Genomic DNA, 22,394 nt, shown 5'->3' with positions numbered 1-22,394 from the left:
ATCCAGAAGCTAAATTTTCAGCTGTTAAACTATAGTCCTACCAAAACAACTTGTTTCATGAAAAATGTATATATTTCACACATCTTCAACATTTAAAATTAAATTAATTAAAGTTAGAGCATTAAGTCTAACTTTATAGCCCCTATCACTCTAGTACCTCCCAAGTACTCCATAAAAGCTTCCCTTCCACTGGATGAGACACCAGAAAAGCTCAGACTCTGTAATCTGAAGAGACAGTGGTTGGGATATATGTTTGTTGTCCTTAGAAGAACTAACAGTTGAACATAGACTTGTTCTATAAATTCTGGGATGCTTTGACAAGAGGGAATCCCTTGAATATTGAAAGAGGTTGTTTTAGGGTAAAATAGAGGAAGTACTGCTTTACATGGCAGGCAAGAAGCAGGCAACGCCCCAGCTTGCTCCAGTCAAGCCCAAACCTACAGGTTCCAGACAAAAGTAATGGAGCACAGGTCCATGGGTAGACTAGGGAAGAGTGGCCAAAGAGGCACCCCACATTGTAGAAGTTATTCCTGGAGGACAGAAGGTACCTGGAGGCCTTTCTTGGAGCAGCATGTCTGGGAGGAAGCCTGGTCACAGCTGGGCGAGTGTGAGGCAGGAGAATGTCTGTCAGGAGCTGTCATTCATATTCCCCAGGAGAAACCCCTTCGGCCGCTCTGGGGTTCTGCAGACTGACACTTTTCCCTAGCTTTTTCAGCCCTGTGTTTCTCACCAGCACTTGGAGCCCTGTGCAGAAGGCACCCAAGGCTGATACTCTTGGGACCTGAAGACAGCAGGTTCAGGATTCTCCCATCTGGCCTTTTTTGTGCCTTTCCGACCTCTGTAAACAGCAGGAAACCCCATCCCATCTTTGATAAATGAGCTGAAAGATCTTTTAATGTCACTACATCTTACTTTCTGGCTTGAAAACAGTCCACTAGACAGGTATAGTGGGGGTGTTGATAAATGAAGCCAGAAAAATGGCCCCAGTGATGGCAGATGGCAGTCATGACTGGTGATAGGATCCACTTTGGGACGTGATACATCATTTAATGACAGACAGTCCGGGATTTCAAAGATATCTATGTAAACCAAAGCTGTGCTCCATCCTTACCACAGCCTAATATTCAAGGTAGAACTTTTCTCCTCTGCTATTTCCTCGTAGTTATATTGGTAGGAAGAGGATGCAAGTCAAGGAACCAGAGAAAGTGGTGCCCAATGTGGAAAACCTGGTCGAAGCTGACTATTCCTACTGGACCCTGGGCTACGCCATCTCTCTGGAAGGAGCACAGAAGCTGGTTGGAGCCAATCCTTTTGGGAAGATGCTGCCAGTGGATGAGTTTCTGCCAATCATGTACAACAAGCATCCTGTGTGAGTCTCCCCGAACTGCCTGCCTTCTCTTGGGCACAGCCTCTTCATGAATTACGCTCTCCGATTCTGGTAGTACTTGATATTTTCTAAAGCGTACTGCCTTCCTAAATGATCTTCTCATAATTAATGTTAAGAGAGCCTGACTCAGGTGATTAACCCTTTCTACAGATGGGAAGGTGAGGCAGAGAGATAGTGGGCGTCCTGCCCAGGGATTCTTGTAATACCCAGTTTGTAGTTGAACTGAATGTAATGTGCTTGGTCCCCTCCTTGTCTTTGCTCTTCTTCCATAACCTTATACACCTCAGGGTGAAGGACATCTTCCTGAGCACCTCAAAATTTCCAGTTCCTTTGGCTCAGGTCATTGTGTGTACTGTTGGCTAGGCAGAGGTACCCATTTTTGCAGAGCTCACAATCTGGTCAGGAATTGAGACTCATGAACAAATCATCACAATATATTGTGATTCCTGGGATCACAAGGGTGTGTAAGAGGTTCAGGGCGTGTGGACGTGATACCTGAGCATGATGTCTGTGGAAGAAGGCACTGTGATGCTCAGGGCTCCCATAGCCCAGGAGCTTACCCTGATGCAGCTCATATCAAAAGGTATGGCAATTAATGGTTTACCTGTCAGTCTCCCCAATAAACTACAAACCCTTTGGGGCAGGAACAGTCTTAGGCCCCTGTGTCCTTAGAGCCTAGTCCAAATGCTGCACATAACAGCATCTCCTGAATCATTAATGAGTGACTCCTAAATTCATTAATGGAGCAGCACAGGTTCTAACCCTGGCCCCTTCTCTCAGTTGCTGGGTGATCTCTTCAGCAGATTGTCTTCATTTTAGCTGTTGAGATTTCCTGTGCTGCCTCCAGTTCATTTTATCTCTTGTCCTCAGTAAAAGTGGAGCTCATTGTCCTCTTGTATATAACATGTCAGAGACTCTGTGTCCTGGCAGAAACATGGATGTCAAACCCTTATCCCCTAAACAAAAAAGAAATGACTACATTCAGATGTCTCTTCATACTCTGCACGGGAGTATGAGGAGGAGGGAGGCTCCTTTACACCTGCTGGAGCCTCAGTGGGGAGCAGGGGGCACAAAGCCAAGCCTGCGTGCGTCCAGGCCTCCACACAGCACAGCCCATTGCTGCTGTCCGGATCTCGGGTGTCCTATTTATTAATTCAAGAGCAGGGCATTTTTTGTAAAGTGATCATGTTTATTTTATCATTATGGTCTAACAGGGCTTACTTTTTAACTTTTGGAGTCAGAGCTGAAATTCATCTCTTTTTTTTTTTTTTTTTTTGGAAATGGCCTTGCTCTGCCACCCAGGCTGGAGTGCTGTGGCATGATCTTGGCTCACAGCATCCTCCTCCACCCAGGTTCAAGGGATTCCCCTGCCTCAGCCTCCTAAACAGCTGGGACTACAGGCGAGTGCCGCCACGCCCGGCCAATTATTTTGTATTTTAGTAGAGATGCGGTTTCACCATGTTGGCCAGGAGAGTCTTGATCTGCTGATCTCGTGATCCACCCTCCTCGGCCTCACCAAAGTGCTGGGACTACAGGCGTGAGCCACCACGCCCAGCCTCGAAATTCATCTTTTAAACTAGCCTATCCAGATACCTCAGAAATATCCTGACCTTTTTGCTTGGTAGCTTGTCTTTGGAAAGCTTTTAAAGAAATCTTTGTGTTTCTATGCTAAGGTTTTTCACCAGTGACACAATTTAAATAATGAAACGAACTCATGACAACGTAAGAGGTAACCAGCGGAGCTCCTTCACTCTGTCTCTGTTCCACAAGTCTTCTTTCCGCCCCCTCATGTGTCCGGGCACCTTCTTGTTTTCAGAGCCGAGTACAAGGAGCATTATGAATCCAGGGACCTGAAAGCTTTCTCTGCAGAACCCTTGCTCATCTACCCTACACACTACACAGGCCAGCCGGGGTACTTGAGTGACACGGAGACCTCCACCATCTGGGACAATGAGACAGTGGCCACCGACTGGGATAGGACACATGCCTGGAAGTCCCGGAAGCAAAGTCGCATCTACAGCAATGCCAAGAACACAGAGGCCCTGCCACCGCCAACCTCCCTGGACACCGTGCCTTCGAGGGATGAGCTGTGAAGTCTCCTTGGGAGTGTGACCCACATCGGTGCACATCCTTCGGTTTTTCTAAAGGGCTATTCATCTGTTTGTTCCAGTTTTCTGTTTTGTTTTGTTTTTAGTGGTCACAGTCATCTAACCAAAGTGATATAATGTGATAGATCGAAATTAATATATTTTTGACAGTGGAGGGAAATAAGGAAATTCAACCCAAATTTCCCAAGATGGCTAACAGACAAGCTTTCTAGAAACCGTTAAGATAAACTATAATCCAGACACTGAATTCTTCAGTTCACTACCCATGTGACGCTGATTCCCGCATGAAGGTTGAACAGCACGGCTCAGGGTCTTGTCCAAGAGAGTGATCACCAAGCTGTCCCATCAGCAAATGGGTCGTCAAGGCAGCCAGGCCAGCTCAACCACACTTATTGGCCTAATTGGTCCATTTTATGGGACAAATGTGACCTTGAAAACTCCAAGCCAACTGGACAACCTTTACTGGTGTAGTTTATCCATTTTATATGACATTGAAAACTTTTATATGCAGTGATTGGGAGACGGGAATCAATCACTTAAAATCATATTAATTTGGCTTTTTATTTAAGGAATTCTATAATGAGCCTTATTGCAAAGTAGATTTAAAAAAAAATAGTCCTTGTATGCAATAGGGATGGGTATTTGGGTCTGGCTGAGACTTGGCCTGTGACCATCATGGTGGTTGAAGCTCTCCTATAGAGGTGACCAGTGTGCCGTGTGGATATAAATTAGTAGATAATTGACAGTTTGTGTAGGTATTTGAGGGAAAAAACTCAATGTTTGGCTTTTTTTTAAATTATGGCTACTAGGTCAGGATGCTGTATTTATAAAGATAAATGTAATATATAAAGGCGAGGGCCGGGTTTGCGCACTGCTGCGGAGCCTCACGCTCTCTGCTGCACCCCTAGCCTGGGAACCCACGCAGGTGTGAGTTTTCTGAGTCACTGCTAAGAGACAGAGCACATTTTCAGGCCAGCAACTATCCTTGCCTGGCTTTTTCATTATATTTTGAATTATTTATTTTGCAAAATGTGGGGAAGACATTGTCTTCAGGGTGAGGCAGAGAAACAGATGTTGCAGTCTCCCACCGAGCCCGGGGGAGCGGTGGGTGTGGACACACCGGTTTGGCAATCTGATTCTCCTGCCTTTCCCAGCCAGGCTCCTGCAGCGAGGCCTGTGAATGGGGGATCTGAACTGTTTTGAAACAAATGGTTCTCTATGTCAGGTGAGAAACCTGGTTGGAACAAAGGGCTGGTCAACTGATTGAGGCCAGCAACCAGGGAAGCTCTTGGAATCAGAATCCCGGGCAGACACCCTTTCTTAAAAAATATCCCCTAAGAGTCCTTTCTGCTTTCTTCACACATTGATTTTATGTAAAATGCAGAGTTGGACTTCACAATTTCTTCCCACTCCACAATCTGTCGTCCTAGTATAGATCATGGCGGTTTTCCTCAAGCGTACATTCTCACGCCCTCAATCTGTAAATTTTTGTCTCCAGAAAAACCCTCCCAGGCATCCCATACAAGCACCCTTCCTCCTCAGCGTCCACGCACCATGCAGCCACATAGGGGGGTTGTGCACACTCCAAACCTTGAGCTCCACACTTAAGACTCATGGGGAGGGCCCCTCAGAGCAGAGCCATGGCAGGCGGTGCTGCATGTACCAGCTTAGGGTACAAACGTAAGATAAACTTTAAGCCAGATATCTAATTCTTCAGTTCACTGCCTATGTGGTACTGATTCTCACATTAAGGTTAAACAGCGTGGCTCAGAGTCTAAAGAAAATGATCGCCAAGCTGTCCCATCACCAAATAGGTAGTTAAGGCAGCCCGGCAGCCTCGCCTCCCCAGGTGAGGGGCAGATCCCCGGTTTAGGACAATAGGCAGCTGCCTTCCACCAGACGCCAGCCCTGGCCTTCCTTCCCGACTCACTGTGGATACCGTTCTCCACTGACCAACAAGCCGGGGCACTGAGGAAAGGGATCTCACCCAACTCCAAATTGTACCGCTGAGACTCAGCTGTCAAGAGCATCTGGGAGTGAGTGAAAAATCCTTAGGTGATTCCTAAGATTTCCTTGGGTATCTGGTTTTTGTTTGCATATGTGAGTGTGTGCATGTGTGCACGGCTTTAATGATTTTTTTAACAAGTTGGGAGGTTGCTGAGGTGCTGGGGGTGAAGGAAGTTTGGGTTGATTTTTGTGTTGTTTTGTTTAATAGAGAATGTTTTCTCCTGTTTCTCTGTCAGCTGGTCTGACAGATTTAAGAACTTTCATTCTTAAAAGACGTTGGACTTAAATTCTAGCATTTCAGACTAGGACTGTTGTACTGTGAAGAAAGTTCTGGCTCTGTTCGCCCGGTTTGTTTCTCCCTGCTCAGGCTTCAAATCCCGAGCAGTGTTCTTTTCTGGTGAACGTTGTGAGCTGCAGATGTGACTTTGTTTTTAAGTCATCTCTTCAGCAATCCAGAGGTTCCTTGACCTCATTAATTGTCCTATCTCTCCCTTTTAGTCCTAAGCCAAGACATTTGACCTTTGCAGTGTCACGTGAGGTCATCAGTGTAGAGGCCTTTTCGTCTGGCCCTGTCACCCGCTCTCTGCCTCTGGAGGCTAAACCCTGTCTGAATTCCTCTTGGGATCTAATGTGGGATCTTCTGGGCAGACAACTGTGACGTCAGCAGTGCTGGTGCTGCTGTGTGTGGACTGAACACCTGCACTTTGCAGGGGACACACTGCGTGGGCCCCACTTGGGGTTTACTCAGGCCTGCTGCAGGAGCTCTGGAGAACAAGAAAGAGCTGACTCCCAGCACCCTGCATCATCTGTCTTGCTGTGCTGTTTCAGGGTGGGGAAGTGATCAACTGTTTGCCTTCTGGAGCTCTTTGTGAAAAATTAAAAAAAAACTTAGCTCGAAGATATGATTGTCCATTGCTTCCACAGTCACTGATCAATGGCCAGCACCACAGAGAGTCCCAGGTATGCCCTTGACCAAGGATGCCAGGGTCGGGCAGAACCATCACTGCTATGTGATCCCCGTGGCAAATGAGGGGAAGGGGGTTGCTGCCCTTCCTGTGCAGTCAGGGTTGTTTTAGACTGATGGGTACCGGTGTATAAGCTGAAAAGGATTCTAGGGTGTAGGAAGGTGGAGGAGAGCCCCCAGTGGGAAGGAGTGGAGGTGTCCAGCTTGCGTTTTGTGCCACAGGTCAGCCTATCCATTCATCAAAAGATACTGCGATACTGTGATACTGGTCCAAGGTCGAAGGGCTTTTTCCTGGGGAAAATAACAGCAGCAACAATAAGAGAGTCCTCGCTGGTCTCAGTGACCACTAGAATTTTTAGATCAAGCTTCTTCCTAAAAATCATGCTGTGAACACTGCCTTGCTGCAGACTGTGTGCTGGGCGCTGAGATGCTCAGAGGAGCAGGTGACGTCTCTAGTGTTGTGTGGGGCCCACAGTCCAAAGGGGAGCAACCTAAGCAGGTGGCTGCCAGACAGGATGGCTTTATTTCAGAGATGAACAAAATGGGCAGAGGAGGACTGTTGGGCAGCTTTGCTGGGAAGGTGGCATTTGGGTTGGTGTTTGGAGGGTGAATGGGAGTTCAGAAGAGGGAGGTGGGTTGGGCACAGTGGGTGGAGAAGCTGTCTAGCTAGGCGTTGCCAGGCAGGACTATGAAAGGACCTAAGTGCAATTCATGGGAACTCCATAGGGTGGAAGAGTTAGGCATGTGTTGAGGTTGATAACAGCAAACTAGACGGAGATGCCATCACGCTAGCAAGGCGAGCTGGCTGCTGTGGGCTGCCTCATCATAAATACCAGAGCCCAGCATTTCTGGGAGAATTCTAGGTTTGGCTACCTTCTTGACAGATAATACAGAGGCTTCCAGTAAAATGGTGATGTCCAAAACAAGAAATGTTCCCACTCAGCTACAAACGTGGGAATCTTGGGGTTTTTCCCTTATGGCTAGAGGAAATCCCTCCTGCTAGTAACTATAAAATGAAGAAATGTCTTCCCGGGAGGCTTCCTATAACATGCTCTTGAGACATTCTCGCCAACTAAACAGAGGAAAGAAAGGATCCGGAAGTGAGCTCCCTGACAGAAGTTCATTCGTTAAGGAGTTAAATATCACAAAGTAAAGTTAAAATGAGGCTGGCTATATGAGAAGAAAATAGCATGTAATGGGTGACACGTTCCAAAAACTAAGAGCAGATAGCTTTGGAAAAATTATCACATCCATGTGATGTTTTGTGTGATGTTTATTATTTCAGAGGAACCTGCTGTCCCTCAATTAAATGTGGCTCAGGGAGGAGGGCCAGCAGGGGAGGAGGGGCCTGTGAGGGGCCTCCCTGTGAGTCCGCACGGCTAAGCCAGTGCAGGGAGCTGAGACAAGAACCGAAGTCTGTTTCTGTGCTTGCTTGGAGAAGAAGTAATAACGGTAGATTTTAGTACATTACGTTACAGAAGACCACATGAAAAATGGTGCTCCCTCTTATCCCAGGAACAGAGCCCGAGGAGTTTGTCAGACACTGAGTGGAGTCCCAAGGTAAGTGGTGGAATGGCTCCACCAAACTTCGTTGTTGGGAAGGAGAGTGGCTTTCTTTCTGCTCCGTGAATTACTGAAATGCCCTAGTTTTTGCTTCCACACGTGGATGTGCTAATACTTGAGCGGATCTTTGCTCAGTAGCCCCTGTGACACCAGCTGTGTTGCTTCCAACCCAAAGCTATCCATCCTCCCATCTGCCCTCAAAAAGGTTGGAAAGAATGAAGAATCATCCCTGAGGATTGCCTTCTCTAATTTACGGAGTTTGTTTTATGCCCTTCCCTGTTGTTCTCAAGCCTGGCTTCCTCTGGAGCAGCTGCTTTAATAAACTTGCCATGCCTGAGCAATCCTAGGGCCCCATGGACCTGGCGAGGCTTTGCTGGGTGAGGGGGAGCTTCCCATTCTAGGGGTGGCTGGGTGGATGTCTGGGCTCTTGCTTGTGGAGGAATCTGATTTTGAAGGTAGAGTGGGCAGCTCTCTTTCTCTGTTCTTAGATGCCTAGAAAATACTCAGCAACAGTTTCCTCTCCCAAAAGGAAATGAGAAGCTTGGAACAGATCCCCAGACGGGAGTTGAGTTGTCCAGGTGTTTAGATGGTGTGGCCTGAAGGGTTTTAACTGCTTTTAAAAATTGCTAGCATCAATTGTGAAGACTTGAAGGGGATGATCTTATTGCTCAGGCCTAGCACAGGGAAGGAAAACGTGAGCAGAGTTGACTGCAAGGGACAGAGGGGTGCAAGCCTGTTGAGAATCTGAAGGGAGAGGACAGAAGCAGCTTCCAGAGCACCACACACAGAGCAGAGTCCCGGAGAGGGGTGCAAACAGCATGGAGAAGAGACTGATGGAAGCCCATCGCTGGGGACGGTGAAGCCAGCGCACAGGCCAAGGAAGCGGAGAGGGAGCCGGTGGGGAAGTGTGGTAGGAGGGAAGCTTGAAATGGAAGTGGTGACAGCCTGGGCCTTAGAGTAACCACTTTATCCTTTTAAGTCTGCAACTATGGGAGAGGCTGAGGTGGCGTTGAGCTGAACAGCTTGCAAAGGAACAAGTGAAATGTCCAGTGCCCCCAGTGCTTGGAGAACAGCAATAACCCACAGTCAACCATCTCCATTGTCCCTGGACAGGGCCTCTGGAACCAGAGCTGAGAACCCATTCCTGCAGGAAGACACAGGGACTGTGGACAGACACAGAAAGGAGGACCAAGGAGCAGGTGCAGAGCTTCCAGCGAGAGAACGCAACCCAAGAAAGCGGGAAGCCTGATGGAAATTGCTGCCAGCTCTGCGTGGTGGCCAATCTCAGGCCCCGAGAGGGACACTCCGGCCCAGGGATGCTTGTGCACCAGCCTCTCCCGTCACAGCCCATCCAGCACGAGTCCACACTACAGAGCCTGAGGGCCGGCCAGGGAGGCTGCACTGGGCCCACATCCCGGTCTCTGTGAGCCGTTGAGGACTGCAGCCGTGGAACAAGCTGCAGGAGCCCTGGACGCCCTCTGATCCGTGAGCCAGTCTCTCCCGGAGCTGCAGCAGGCTCAGCTTTTCCCCGGGTGCTGATCCACATGTGGAAGCCCCACCTCGAAGAGTCTCACATCTGGACCATTTGGCTTATCCGGGGAGGAGGTTGGAGGGCTTCTTTGAAGACATGACTTCTCTTAGGCTAGAAGCTTCCCAGGAATAACAGCAGTTAACTCTTGTATCATGCACCAAAATGAAACGTGCTTCCCCTACACGTGCTGTGTAGTTGAATATGGCATGAACCTCAAGAAGTAGGAACTATTCATTAAACCCTGTCTTTCAGATAAGGCAAAGAGCTAAGGGAAGCAAGTTGCCCAAGGTGGTAAGTGGCCTGGGAATCACACCGAGGCTGTCAGATCCCCAAAAACTGCACCCAATTCCAAGCTGCTGGGGGATAATCTGGCTCGTTTCTTGTTTTCTTAGTAACATTTAATGTTTTAATCTCTCACTCTTGCTCACACACACACACACACACACACACACCCAGCCTGATAGGTAAAGCTGGTACCTCTAACCCATGTCTGTCTCCCCTGTGAAACCTCATATACTGATTATTCAGCTGGTCATACTGCAAACTCTCATATAACATTGCTGGAGGCTTGGCTGTTAGATACTGTATAAACGAGGATCAGAAATAGACGTCAAGGAACAAGCAACAGTCCCATTTAGAATGCTTCTCCCATTTCAAAACTGGTGCCTTTTTATATGGCAGGAACAATTCAGAAACAGCTTAAATCATTCAGTCTTTAAGTTGCTGTACTGGTAACTCTTTTCATTCTTGTGTCAGAAATTGGAACTGTAGCACAGAATGATGCTTTGGTATGAAACAATGGTAGGAATAAAAACGACTTCTGATAAGCCTGTGTTAAAGCACTTGGATACTGATAGCCGACTTACAGGGAGGCTGGTCTGGGAGGTCTTAAAACGCTCTCCTGAATGCCACGCAAGCCCCAGTCCCACCTGCTTCTCCTTTGTTAACTCCTGTCACTTGCTGCCTTTCCTAGGAGTTTCTCTTGCTGGAGAACACCTGAATCTACAGATCAGAAATGGATTCCAATCCAGCTGGGTGCTAACTCACATAATCATCTTTATGGCCGTTTCCTCATCGATGGGATGGAAATGCTCAGGATAATAGGCGGCAGTGCTCTGACCCACAGCAGAATGTTCCTCAGACTTCAAAGAACCAACCAGGTGCCCAGCTGAGGGAGGTAGTTTGTGTGAATTCACGTGATGGGAAGGCTGGGATGGAGCCCACAGATCCCAGGGATTCTCTTCAGCTCCGTGAGGCTGTGAGGGTGTCTGTCGGGAAAGCCTCCTCCATTCAGTGCCTGGCCCACTGTATATGTTCAGAGTGGGGCTAATGATCTGGAGCTGTATCCCTAAAACTAGGGCAGCTTAACTGCTCTGCGTCTCAGCCCCATATCTGTAATAACAGGCCACTGACCACATGACTTGTAAGTTGCTGCAAACTCATAGGAAAACATTACAAACACTGGATTACTTGAAATGTTAAATAAGAAATTGCTTCCACAAAGGTTTCTGGGTAGAGATGTTGAGAAACCGCACCCAATAATGGTTACCAAATTCTGAGTCTAAAATAATTAATTTGCCTGGCTTCTATTTGATCTGCTGGTTTCTGTGTAAAGTCTTTACATTTCCGAGGTTTCTTTTTTTAACCTGACATACATCTGTAAAATAGCTACTACTGTAGTTTCATCAACGTAGGAACCACATCAGAAGAACATAAATTGGTGGTGAGTGGCTGTATGTCAAAAATTAAAAGTAAATTAGATCGGCTGGGCGCAGCGGCTCACACCTGTAATCCCAGCACTGGGGGAGGCCAAGGCGGGTGGATCACTTTGAGCTCTGGAGTTCAAGACCAGGCTGGGCATCATGGCAAGACCACATCTCTTAAAAAAAAAATTAGCCAGCTGTCGGTGGCTTGTGTATGTAGTCCCAGCTACTCATGAGGCTGAGGCTGGAGAATTGCTTGAGCGCAGGAAGTAGAGGCTGCAGTGAGCTGAGATCGTGCTGCTGCAGCCTGAGTGAAACCTTGTCTCAAAAAATAAAATAAATAAGATCAAGGCTAATTCCAGACAAAATTGAATTGTTCTTTCTAGTATTTTCTCCTTTCAGCCTCTCTCTTCAACTCTTCCCTTGCTCTGTGCAGCCTCAAGTCCTCACTGCCATCTCTTCCAAACACTTTCTGATGACTATGAACTATTAGCAACCCCATGCACCCTAGCAAGAAGGCATGACCCCCTCAGTGGCAGAGGCAGTCGTGTGCCTCAACTCCTCCAGGTTTCCCCTGCATTTCCCACCTCCCTGCACTCTCACTGGAGCCGGCGACTGGTCAGTGGGCTATGAGTGGAAGCGACAGGTGTTGCTTTGGTCTAAGGCAGCTGGGAACAGTTGCAAGTTCTCCTTGCTCTCTTCACCATCACTGTGACTAGAAGGGAAAAACCGAGATGGCAAAGTTGCAAGGTGGAAGCTGCCTGGATCTACTAAGGACTTTCCTGACTTGCGTTACACTGTCACATGAAAGAAAAATAAAAGTCAGTCTTAAGCTGTTGAGATTTCCTGCTCTGTTTCTTCAGTCCAGCCTAGCCTAGCCCAATACATCCCTTCCAAAGGTATTTAATTTTAGGAGAGACTCTAGGGGGAAAAGCAATGCAAAAACACAACAGAAATTAACTTCTAGTGGAAATGTAGGCATCTACAGAAAAAGAGGTTCTCAATCCCACTGAAATTGGGACACATAAAGCAATAGCATGCCTCCCAATGGTCCTGTGGTGCAAGAAGAATTTACAAATGCTCCAAAGAAGACAGGTTTAAGACAACATTCCTTCAGGCAAAATGTCCCCAGGCCGTTTCTAGAAAAAGGCCTAACAAGGGAAACAGGTTTTTAGAATGATCTTGAGAAAACATGTACCAAAGACAAAATTCCCTTTTTTTCCTGCGTCTCCCTGTATTACCAATTTCCTATTTTAAAACATCTACTTGGCTTTCTCTAAAGATTCCACAAGGGTACAGAACATTTGATAATTTGGATCCATTTAGGAATCCTTTGGAACATAATTCTGGAAACTTTTTAATAGCATGATAAATGACAATATTGTGCATCTGTTCAGTGAAGCTGGCCTCAGACCTAATGCCTTTGGGGAAACTACATGGATTAATTTAAAAGGATTTCAAATGTAATTCTTTGGGAATGCCTTACCTTCGTCCACAGAGGCCCCCTGGCTTCAAGGGCACCATGGGACGGTTCAAGAATTATCCAAGTGGTATCCATCACAAAATGGGGGGAAAGGCCCTCAGAAAAGCGACACAATGCTAACTTGGACCCTCACTCTAAGTTGGATTTTATCGTGTCCCCATGACGGGCGCAGTGACTCATGCCTGTAATCCCAGCACTTTGGGAGGCCAAGGTGGGTGGATCATGAGGTCAGGAGATCGAGACCGGCATGGCCAACAGATGGGTGAAACCCCATCTCTACTAAAAATACAAAAATTAGCTGGGCGTGGTGGCATGCACCTGTAATCCCAGCTACTTGAGAGACTGAGGCAGGAGAATTGCTTGAACCCGGGGTCGGAGGTTACAGTGAGCCGAGATTGCACCACTGCACTCCGGCCTGGGTGACAGAGCAAGACTCCGTCTGTAAGAACAGCAATTTAGGAAAAGCATCATTTCCGACTGCAGTTTCCTAAGGATGCCATTCTTTCCTCCAAAGGCTCGTGACACTTGCCAGTTGGGAGGTCCCTCCGAATTCTGCCACTGGCTTTCCCTGTGCTCCTCCAACCCATCCGGTGGGCTTCCCAAAGGCTGGCGGACACACCTGGAACCCAGAACCCACCTGGTTAATAATCCAGATACAATCCCTTTGGGTCTGGCAGCACATGCCAGCCAAGTCCCAAACCAGTTTATTAGTTTAACCAGAAGGTAAACAGATGATGGAGATGCAGAAAGACAAGCATGCGAGCAGCTAGAAGCATGACCCGGCTGTCCACCAGGAAACAAATTTAAGACATTCAAAGTGGCATTAAATAAATGAGGCTAAGTTTTATCTACTTGGAATTTCCATTGTCTTTAAAAAAGGTAAATATATATATATATATATATATATATATATATATTCACATTGCAGTATATAAATCTAGACTCTACATATACAGTATAAATACACAGGGTGAGCACAGGGGCACAACATGTATGTCTTGGTAGCCACACCCTCAAACAGGCCAATGGTTTAATATTTTCTTATCTTCATACCAAGAATGCCGGGCTGAGGCTACAAATGCTTCAGCCTGCATGAGCGCTGCCACCCTGGCCATCCTCCTCCAAGCACAGAAGCACAAATCGAACAAGCATGGAAAACAAAGTGCTTTCTGACTAGCTGAAACCCAGTCGCTGTCTTTACAACATGTAGTCCAACCTCCTGGAAAGACCAAAGGAAATCGGAGGGCTTCGTGGCCCACTCTCCAGTCCATTGCCACAAACCTCTAAACTTTCCCTGGTGTTTCCTGCGAAATTCACATGGCTGTTCACATAACACATATCCCACACAACTTTTAGGAGCTGTATTAGGAGCTGTATTAGGGGAAAAGTAGCTCCATGTTACAATCTGCACTCCATATTCTGGGTTTGTTCTCTTTATTTTTGGAATAAAAACTGGCATTTTGAGAATTATTTCTTGAGAGACAACATTCTGAAAGTGCTTCTTACACATGTCAATATTCCACATATGGCTTTTAGTTCAAGCCCTAGCACAGCTCAGACTTGGAAGGAAGGGTGTGATGGTGTTATGAGAGACAAAAATGTCACTTAGCAGTGACACTGTGATAGCAAGCATGGGAACCTGAATAGAAAAAGTTATTGATTCCATCTGGAACTACGTACCTCTTTGAGAAATGATTCGGATAATTTGTGCAGCCCCATCTCTTTCCTCATGACTAGGCACAGTAATGCTATAAAAGTTAATAAGTAAAATAGAATGCTGTTATCAACACGGAACATCTTTTGAGGGGCTACTAACAGGGCAATCACCGTTCAGAAATCTTTCACAGGCTCAAAATGATCAAATGTAGTCAACCGCAGTAGAAATTTCCACACCTGAGGAACAAATTGCACATAACATAGAGGTACTTGGATCCAGATGGCCAAAGACTCCAGACACATAGTTTTACATGCAAAAGGCAATCAGAGAAGGCAATGAAGTAGTGACATTCCAAGACAGAGAAGAGTCCAAATAAGTCACCGTTCTTTTGCGCTTTCTTTTCTGGCTACGTTACCAAAGAACATGGTTATTTGTGCAATGATTATGATATGTTCTTTAAGGGAGAAACAGAAATACAAGGGGTCGCCAGAAACTGAAATGAGTTTGTTTCAGGAGTGTGACACTTCCAGAGGCATTGTGATGGCTAGGCCAGTGGGGCGATGGGCCTCCGAGGCTCCTCCTGGCCTCCCTGGAGTAGCAGAAAGTGGCAGATGCAGCCAGAGGTTGAAGGCCACCGGCTCATCCAAACCCCTTCCAAAGTGGCCTTTCATGCAGCCTGTGGCAGTCCCAGCCTCTGCAGTTGTTTTTATCTGGTGGCACTTGATTGAGAAAGTCATCCTCTCCCTTTATAAAAATAAAGTTTGGGCTTCTTGTAATACTGGCACAAAGGACACTCTCTATTCCCAGGACTGACTCCATTTACTCGGAAGAATATGAGACTAGGTTCTCAGTTTCTTCTATTTCCCTGTAAAAAGTGACCTCAACTTCCCAGGCCATTGTGCAAACTTGTTTTTCCATAGTCCATAATATCCCATAAAGTCCCTCTTATATATTTTTATATATATACACATACATACCGAACATGTGTGCATATATATATATTTTAAGTGTGGGTAATTCTGCATTTTAGTCTCAAATAAGTCAAAGAGAATCAGTGAATCGTTCATCCTTTTCATGTCAAATTGACTTCCAGTTTCCCCACAATGCCTATCATAGTGCTTTGCACACCACAGGAACTCAATAAATATCTGCTGACTTCACCAATGATCCTCGAACACTGGATGGTAATTGCAATCACCGCAGCCTGTTCTCAGCCCCGCTCTGCCTTTGGCAAACAAGGGGCCACGGGTCCCTCCCTTCAGAGGGTAATTTTGCTGTGTCTGTTACTCCAGCAGCCCCGTTTAGCTGTCCTGGGCAAAGTCAAGCTGGTCCGGCTACGCAGTTTCACTTGTTCTTCCATGGAGTTCTTTTTGCGCAAAATGAAGTCAAAGTTGACTTGGCTGTTCATGGCATAAAAGACGTTTGCTGAGTCTGGAATCACAAGTTCTGAAAAAGATAAGAAAAGAGGAGGTGGCCAGCTTGCAGAGGTCGGCCCAGCCCTGACAGTGGCAGCTGTAAACCTTGCCCAGACACGAGACAGGGGCTATGGCCCTTTGCCTCTGGGACATGACCTGAACCAGGCAGTGACCACCACCACTTCCCCCCAAAATTGGCCCCAACTTCTCAATCCCAATTTTAAAAATGAGTACAAATAAGATTTTAGAAATGCATTCCATGAATTAAATGTTCCAATAGAAAATGTTAAAGCAGAAACAACACAGAGTAGAAAACAGAGACCAAGAAAAGTTAGAAAACATTCTGAAGACTGCAGCTAGCGAGCGGCAGGACTGGATTCGGACTCGGGTTTCCCTTCTCCTGTAGTCCATTTTCCACCCCAGTATGCAGATTTTCTCAAAGACCAAGAGAGTCCAATGGCATGGAGAAAACAGAAAATCTACAGCACCCCAGAATTCTACTTGAAATACTGAAATATTTTTTGAAGTAATCCCGTCAAACCAGTGTTTTATTTCCCAAGTAAAAAGTGTATATCTTCTGTTTTTAAATTTGTTTTAAGTTCTGGGACACATGTGCAGAACGTGCAGGTTTGCTACATAGGTACACATGTGCCACGGTGGTTTGCTGCACCCATCAATCCGTCACCTAGGTTTTAAGCCCCGCATGCATTAGGTATCTGTCCTAATGCTCTCCCTCCCCTTTCCCCCAACCCCCGACAGTCCCCAGGGTATAATGTTTCCCTTCCTGTGTATCTTTTAACATTTAAACTCCTTTCAACTTCAATGATTCCCAACTAGACATCTGCAGTTTTTGAACAAGGATTGTTCCAAGTGTTATATGAAATCATCAAAGTTATTTTGACTCACCTATGTTTTCTTTCTTTTCTTTTTTTTTCTTTTTTTGGAGATGGAGTTTCACTCTTGTTGCCCAGTCTGGAGTGCAGTGGTGCAATCTCAGCTCACTGCAACCTCTGCCTCCCAGGTTCAAGTGATTCTCTTGCCTCTCCTACTCTCCTGAGTAGCTGGGATCACAGGTGCCCACAACCACGCTGAGCTAATTATTATTTTGCATTTTTAGAGATGGGATTTCACCATATTGGGCCAGGCTGGTCTCAAACTCCTGACATCAGGTGAATTCACCTGCTTTGGCCTCTCAAATTGCTGGGATTACAGGTGTGAGCCGCTGCACCCAGCTTCACTTTTATTTTTTATTTATTTATTTTTTAAATTATACTTGAAGTTCTGGGATACATGTGCAGAACATGCAGGTTCGTTACGTAGCTACACATGTGCCATGGTGGTTGGCTGCACTCATCACCCTGTCACCTACAGCAGATATCTGTCCTAATGCTCTCCCTCCCCTGGACCCCCGTTCCCCAACAGGCCCCAGTGTGTTGTGTTCCCCTCCCTGTGTCCATGTGTTCTCACTGTTCAACTCCCACTCATGAGTGAGAACATGCAGTGTTTTGGTTTTCTGTTCCTGTGTAGTTTGCTGAGAATGATGGTTTCCAGCTTCATCCATGTCCCTGCAAAGGATGTGAACTCAACCTTTTTATGGCTGCATAGTATTCCATGGTGTGTATGTGTCATATTTTCTTTATCTAGTCTATCATTGATGAGCATTTGGGTTGGTTCCAAGTCTTTGCTATTGTGAATAATACTGCAATAAACATACATGTGCATGTGTCTTTATAGCAGAATGATTTATAATTCTACGGGTATATACCCAGTAATGGGATTACTGGGTCTAATGGTATTTCTATTTCTAGATCCTTGAAGAATCACCACAAGAAGGTGTACAGTATTTAGCACTCAAGTGTAATGAGTATTTGAAAAAACAAAGAATAAAAAGAGATAAAATGTGCAAGTCTAACTTTGTGGTAGTGGTGTGTGGGGGCAACCAGAGAGGCACAGGGTTGTGAAACTGGACAAAGTGAGTCTTAAGTAAACTTCAAACACTGAGATCCAACAGCAAGACTGAAATGAGCAGGCTCCAAGTGACTCTGGTACATTCTGTGCACAAAGCCTCAGTGGACAACAATGCCCTTAACATTTCCCACGCTGCTGCCCGCATACTCACGGGTCAGTAATAATAGTCCTCACAGTTATACATCACTCAGCTCCCCCCACATTCAGGTACGTGATTTCCTGTTATCTTCAGAATCGCCCTGTGATGCATGAGGAACCAACAGGGTACTGTCCCTAATTAATGACCAAAGCCCAGTGGGTCCGGCAGCTTGCATTTAGGACCACACAGCAGGTGGGCAGCGCTGGGTCCAGGCTACCCCTCAAAGACTCCTGGACCTTTAGACCCCCTGGCTTCACCTTAGTCCTGTGTTGTAAGCAAAATGGTACAACTTGAGACCACGTTTTAGGCTCAGAATTGTAACGATAGCTACATTAAAAGGTTATAACTGAGAAAGTGCTACCCCGCAGCCTAAGGTTCAGCTGAATGAATAAGAAAACTTCCAAGAGGAAGCTGAAAATAATTTCCCCAGAGGCTGTAGCTTTTAATCTCTAGGAGAAGGTAGTATTCTAATTTTAGTCCCTCTCCTCTAAACCAGTTAGAGCCCTGGGTGCCATGTGGGTCCCACGGCCTAGCTTGTGGAATGCTTCTCACTGATAGGAGCCACTGCTTGTTGGTGAGCAGAGTACTTAAGGTGACTGGAATGGTCATTTTGGGGTCTGGCGGCGGAAAGGGTTGGCTTCGGTCAAGAGTATTTGCTACTCCTTCTTCACTTGGAGAAGAGACCTGTCCTGACAGTCACTGTGTGTGAAGTGACAAGGTACAGAGGAGTTATCTACCAGCCTGCTTCCTTCTCTCAGCAAACACCATCCCCAAATTCATATTAGCAGATGATTACATACAAGGGTGATTATTTGCCTAAAAAGTCTTTCATAAAAGAGATTTCTTTAAATACCATGTTCCCAAGCATATTGAAGCTGTACATAGATTACCAGTTCTTTGCCTCAATAAATGTGAGGTAAATAACCTTCAAGTTAGAGGTCTGTGTTATTTTTAAATTGATCATGAATAAAGATAATACCTCTCATAAATGATTAATTGAAATGATGAGAAATTATAGGAACTGCTAAATTTTAGATTCACACACAATTTGGAAACACATTCTTGAGTAAAGAAGGCATGGGGCCACCGAAGGTGCCCAACAGACCCCCCTACCCTCTGCCTCCTGGCACAGGGAGAGACTTCTTCCTACAAAAGTGTTTGAAGAGCTCAGAAAGATTGGGCAGAAGAAATGCCCAGCAAAATCGCAGGAAAAACAAGAGCTGAGGAATCAGGGAGTGATCTGAGGTACTCAATTCTGCAAGCGAGGTGATGGCACGGTTGTTCATCCTTGCACTATCAAAAGCCACCACTGGGTCCCAATAAAACAATATGTATCCACGTTCTGCCTTCTAAATGGGAGCACTGTGGACATGTGCTGGCCACCCGCCCTGAGAAGGAACACGCCTGTCTCGGAAGATGCCCACCTTTGTCCTCCGAGATGACCTGTACCAGCTCGTACTCCTCGGCGGGGTCTGAGTCCAGATTGTGCTTCAGCATGGCTCTCTGGATCACCGCGGGGGTTTTATCCTGGCTTGTCAACTGCAACGACAACGAACAGGTGTGTAAAGTACTTAGCTTCGCCTTTCCTGAGCGAGTTCTCCCGACCCTCTCATTCTTGCTGTCTTGTGTTGTGATGCCTTTCCAAGAAGAACGGATTCATGGAATGGGAACTGGACCAAGAGTTTCTAGTCCTGGTTCTACCCTTAGTAGCCACGGATGATGGCGAGCCACCTAATCTCTGAGCCACAGCATCATCCACTATTCAACTGGAGAGAACATTTTCCTTGCCTATCTCCTCCACACTAGCTGAAGATCCCGTGAAAGAATATCTATGAGGGAATTGTGAAAAATGTGAAGCCTTATTAGTCCTGGCCAAAAATTATCCTCCCATGTTGAACTGCTCCTATGGCACTGGTTACTACAACCCACGGGATAAAAACGGTCACAGTTCTGCGCATTGACCATTTCAAAAAGTTCAGGTGACACTGTGACTCAGTAGTCCCACTCCCAGGCATTTCCCAAGTAGAATAAAAACGTCTGTCCACAAAAGGGCTTGTGGATATATGTCTGTGTCAAACATTCATAGCAGATTTATTCACAATAGCTAAAAACTAGAATCAGTCTGAATCTCCATCAACAGGAAAAGAGAATAAATCGTAGTATATTCATAATAGAATCCTGCTGAGCAATGGAAAGGAGCTAAGGACTGGCACATGCAGCAATGCCGACAAATCTCACAAACATCATCTTGAGCAAAAGAAACCCAACACAAAATGTTACATACCGGTGGAGTCTATTCTTTCCAAAAAAAGGAAAACCCAATCTGTGGCATTAGAAAATGAACCTCTAGGTTAAGAGGGGATTGACTGGAAAGAGCACAAGGGAATCTGGCCGGCGGGATGGAAATGTTCTTTATCTAGATTTGCGGTAGGAGTTACATAGATATATCTAGTTCTCAAAGAATCAAACAAGATCTGTATATGTAATTACATGCAAACTATGCTTCCATCAACATCAGCTTCTAAGCCTTTTAAAAGCGCAAGTTAAAGGTTTCCCTCATCCCCGATTCTGATGTCCTCCCCTTCAGCTCCCTGCCTGCCAGCCATTTACAGGGTGTCCGAGCAGAGCGACAGGAAAAGAAAGCTGACTTAGTACCATACCCCTGGGGGATTTCTCTAAATTTGAAAGAAGGGAATGAAAATTCAGATTCTTACTTAAAAACAAAAGCTATTCTCACGAGGAGACAAGAGGACTGCAGAAAGAACCACCACCCCCCCCCCCCCCCCCCCCCCCCGCTCCCCTCCACACAAACAGAAGTCTCATTTGCTCCGAGAACCTCCCATTGTGAGCCCGAGCATGGCAATGCCTGGACGCCTCGCTCTGATCTGGGGCCGCAGCTGGTGTTTGTGATTCTGTAAACAACGTGCACTACAAAGGGATCCTTGTAAGCAGCAAAGATCTTGTTTGCTTGTCTGTTACCAAAACATCTGGCATATTCATTTACAGGGGAAACATAGGTGCACACAAAATTCTAAATGAAGAAAATACGTTTTTTGATAGTATAAAGAAAATACTCCCAAAGCTGGGTCACACTGGACTAGAAGCAGAAAGGTAAAGGAGAGGACAGGGGATGCCTGTCAGGCTCAGGTGGGTAAGTCACATGAGACAGCCAGGCCACCTCCATCTTCCTCACCTTAAACTTCCCCAGGTATGTCCAAACGAGGACGAGATGACCAAGGCTCTCCCATGGGTGTTTCTTACTTTGTGCCATCACAGCGTCACTGAATTGAACCGATGATTACAGTGGGCAGTCACGGCCCCAGCACGCATCCTCATGCTGACGGACTGAACCAGCACTCACAGGTATCGAATGTGAACCATGTTTCATTTTAAATTTCTAGTGGCCCCAATTAAAACGTCTTTAAAAAGTTATATTTAATTCAAACACCCCAAATATTACATCAGCATATATAATCAATACAAAAATTGTTAATGAGATATTTTACTTTTTTGTACTAAGTGTTCAAAATCTGCCATATCTTTTACTCTCACAGCTCATCTCACTTTGGAGCATTCCCATTTCAAGGGCTCCACTGCCACCCGTGGCCAGTGGCTGCTCTACTGAATGCACAGTACTGAAAGATGCTTTGGTGTCACCTTCGTTGACTCTCCTGTGAGCAGAAATACTGTATTCCCTTTGTAAGGGATATCGGGGAGACTGACTCTGTGACTGACACAATGGAGAGAAAGACCACTTCAAAAGAGTGAGGGGTACAGTGGTGGAAGACATTTTTCCGTGGTCACCGAGGAGGTAATTTGACGAGGGCTAACTGTTGTTTCTCCTACTTTTCATGGAAGGACTTTGGATTCCAGGGATATTAGTTGCTGCTGCAGAGCAAGTCCTCTAGGCCACCAGTTCTCAGTGTGCAATCTACAGCCCATGGGGTCCCTGAAATCCGTGAGGGGATCCATTAGATGAAAATGATGTTTGTAATAATACTGAGAGGCTGTTTGTCTTTTCTGTGTGTTGACACTTGCACGGATACTGCAGCAGCTATGGCGGATGAAAGTACTGGCACTCAGCACAAACCGGTACTGCGGGTTCTGACTGCAGTTCTGCTAGCTGTCACTGTCTTCTTCAGCACCCTGTCCTCACAGAAAAAGCAAAACTAAAACAAAACAAAGCCAGCCTCACTCAGATTTTAACAGACTTACAGAAGAAGACTAAAAATGAAAAACGATGCCACTCATCTCAATAATTTTTGGAAAAAAATAGAAGTTACATTAACATGCAATGTGTTTCTTATTGTTATTTCAAATGAATTAACATTTTAAAAGTTTCTCAGTTTAAATATCTAATGTGATAAATATCAGCAGATACAATCCTCATAGTCTAAAGCTCTTAGGAATATTCAATGCTGTTTCAGAGTAGAAACGGGTCCTGAGAACAAAAAGTTTGGGAACTGCTA

At 45.9% G+C, this 22,394-nt stretch overlaps 2 protein-coding genes across 7 annotated transcripts in view; one reads left to right on the top strand and one right to left on the bottom strand.

Moving 5' to 3' along the window:
• The window catches only part of COLGALT2 (collagen beta(1-O)galactosyltransferase 2), a 115,433-nt gene extending 103,330 nt beyond the window's left edge, over positions 1-12,103 (top strand). For 3 of the 4 annotated variants that reach the window (XM_017524386.2, XM_017524385.2, XM_017524382.2), the window contains 2 exons: positions 1,163-1,369; positions 3,204-6,402. In XM_017524386.2, coding sequence (XP_017379875.1) covers positions 1,163-1,369; positions 3,204-3,480 — 484 coding nt within the window. In that variant the 3' untranslated portion in view covers positions 3,481-6,402. Of the gene's footprint in view, positions 1-1,162; positions 1,370-2,435; positions 2,441-3,203; positions 6,403-11,699 lie in introns of those variants that run through there. The other variant, XM_017524384.2, reaches the window with a different exon arrangement.
• Positions 12,104-13,405: 1,302 nt separating this feature from the next.
• The window catches only part of RGL1 (ral guanine nucleotide dissociation stimulator like 1), a 288,449-nt gene continuing 279,460 nt past the window's right edge, over positions 13,406-22,394 (bottom strand). For 2 of the 3 annotated variants that reach the window (XM_017524381.2, XM_017524380.2), the window contains exons 17-18: positions 19,350-19,464; positions 13,565-15,849 (exon numbers count right to left, since the gene is read on the bottom strand). In XM_017524381.2, the coding sequence (XP_017379870.1) occupies positions 15,662-15,849; positions 19,350-19,464 (303 nt within the window). In that variant the 3' untranslated portion in view covers positions 13,565-15,661. Of the gene's footprint in view, positions 15,850-19,349; positions 19,465-22,394 lie in introns of all 3 variants that reach the window. The other variant, XM_017524379.2, reaches the window with a different exon arrangement.

This window comes from Cebus imitator, unplaced genomic scaffold (genome assembly GCF_001604975.1).
Source record: "Cebus imitator isolate Cc_AM_T3 unplaced genomic scaffold, Cebus_imitator-1.0 Scaffold33, whole genome shotgun sequence".
NCBI classification, from domain to species: Eukaryota; Metazoa; Chordata; class Mammalia; order Primates; family Cebidae; genus Cebus; species Cebus imitator.
Note: the sequence above shows the minus strand (reverse complement) of the source record. Positions and strands in the feature narration are given on the sequence as shown.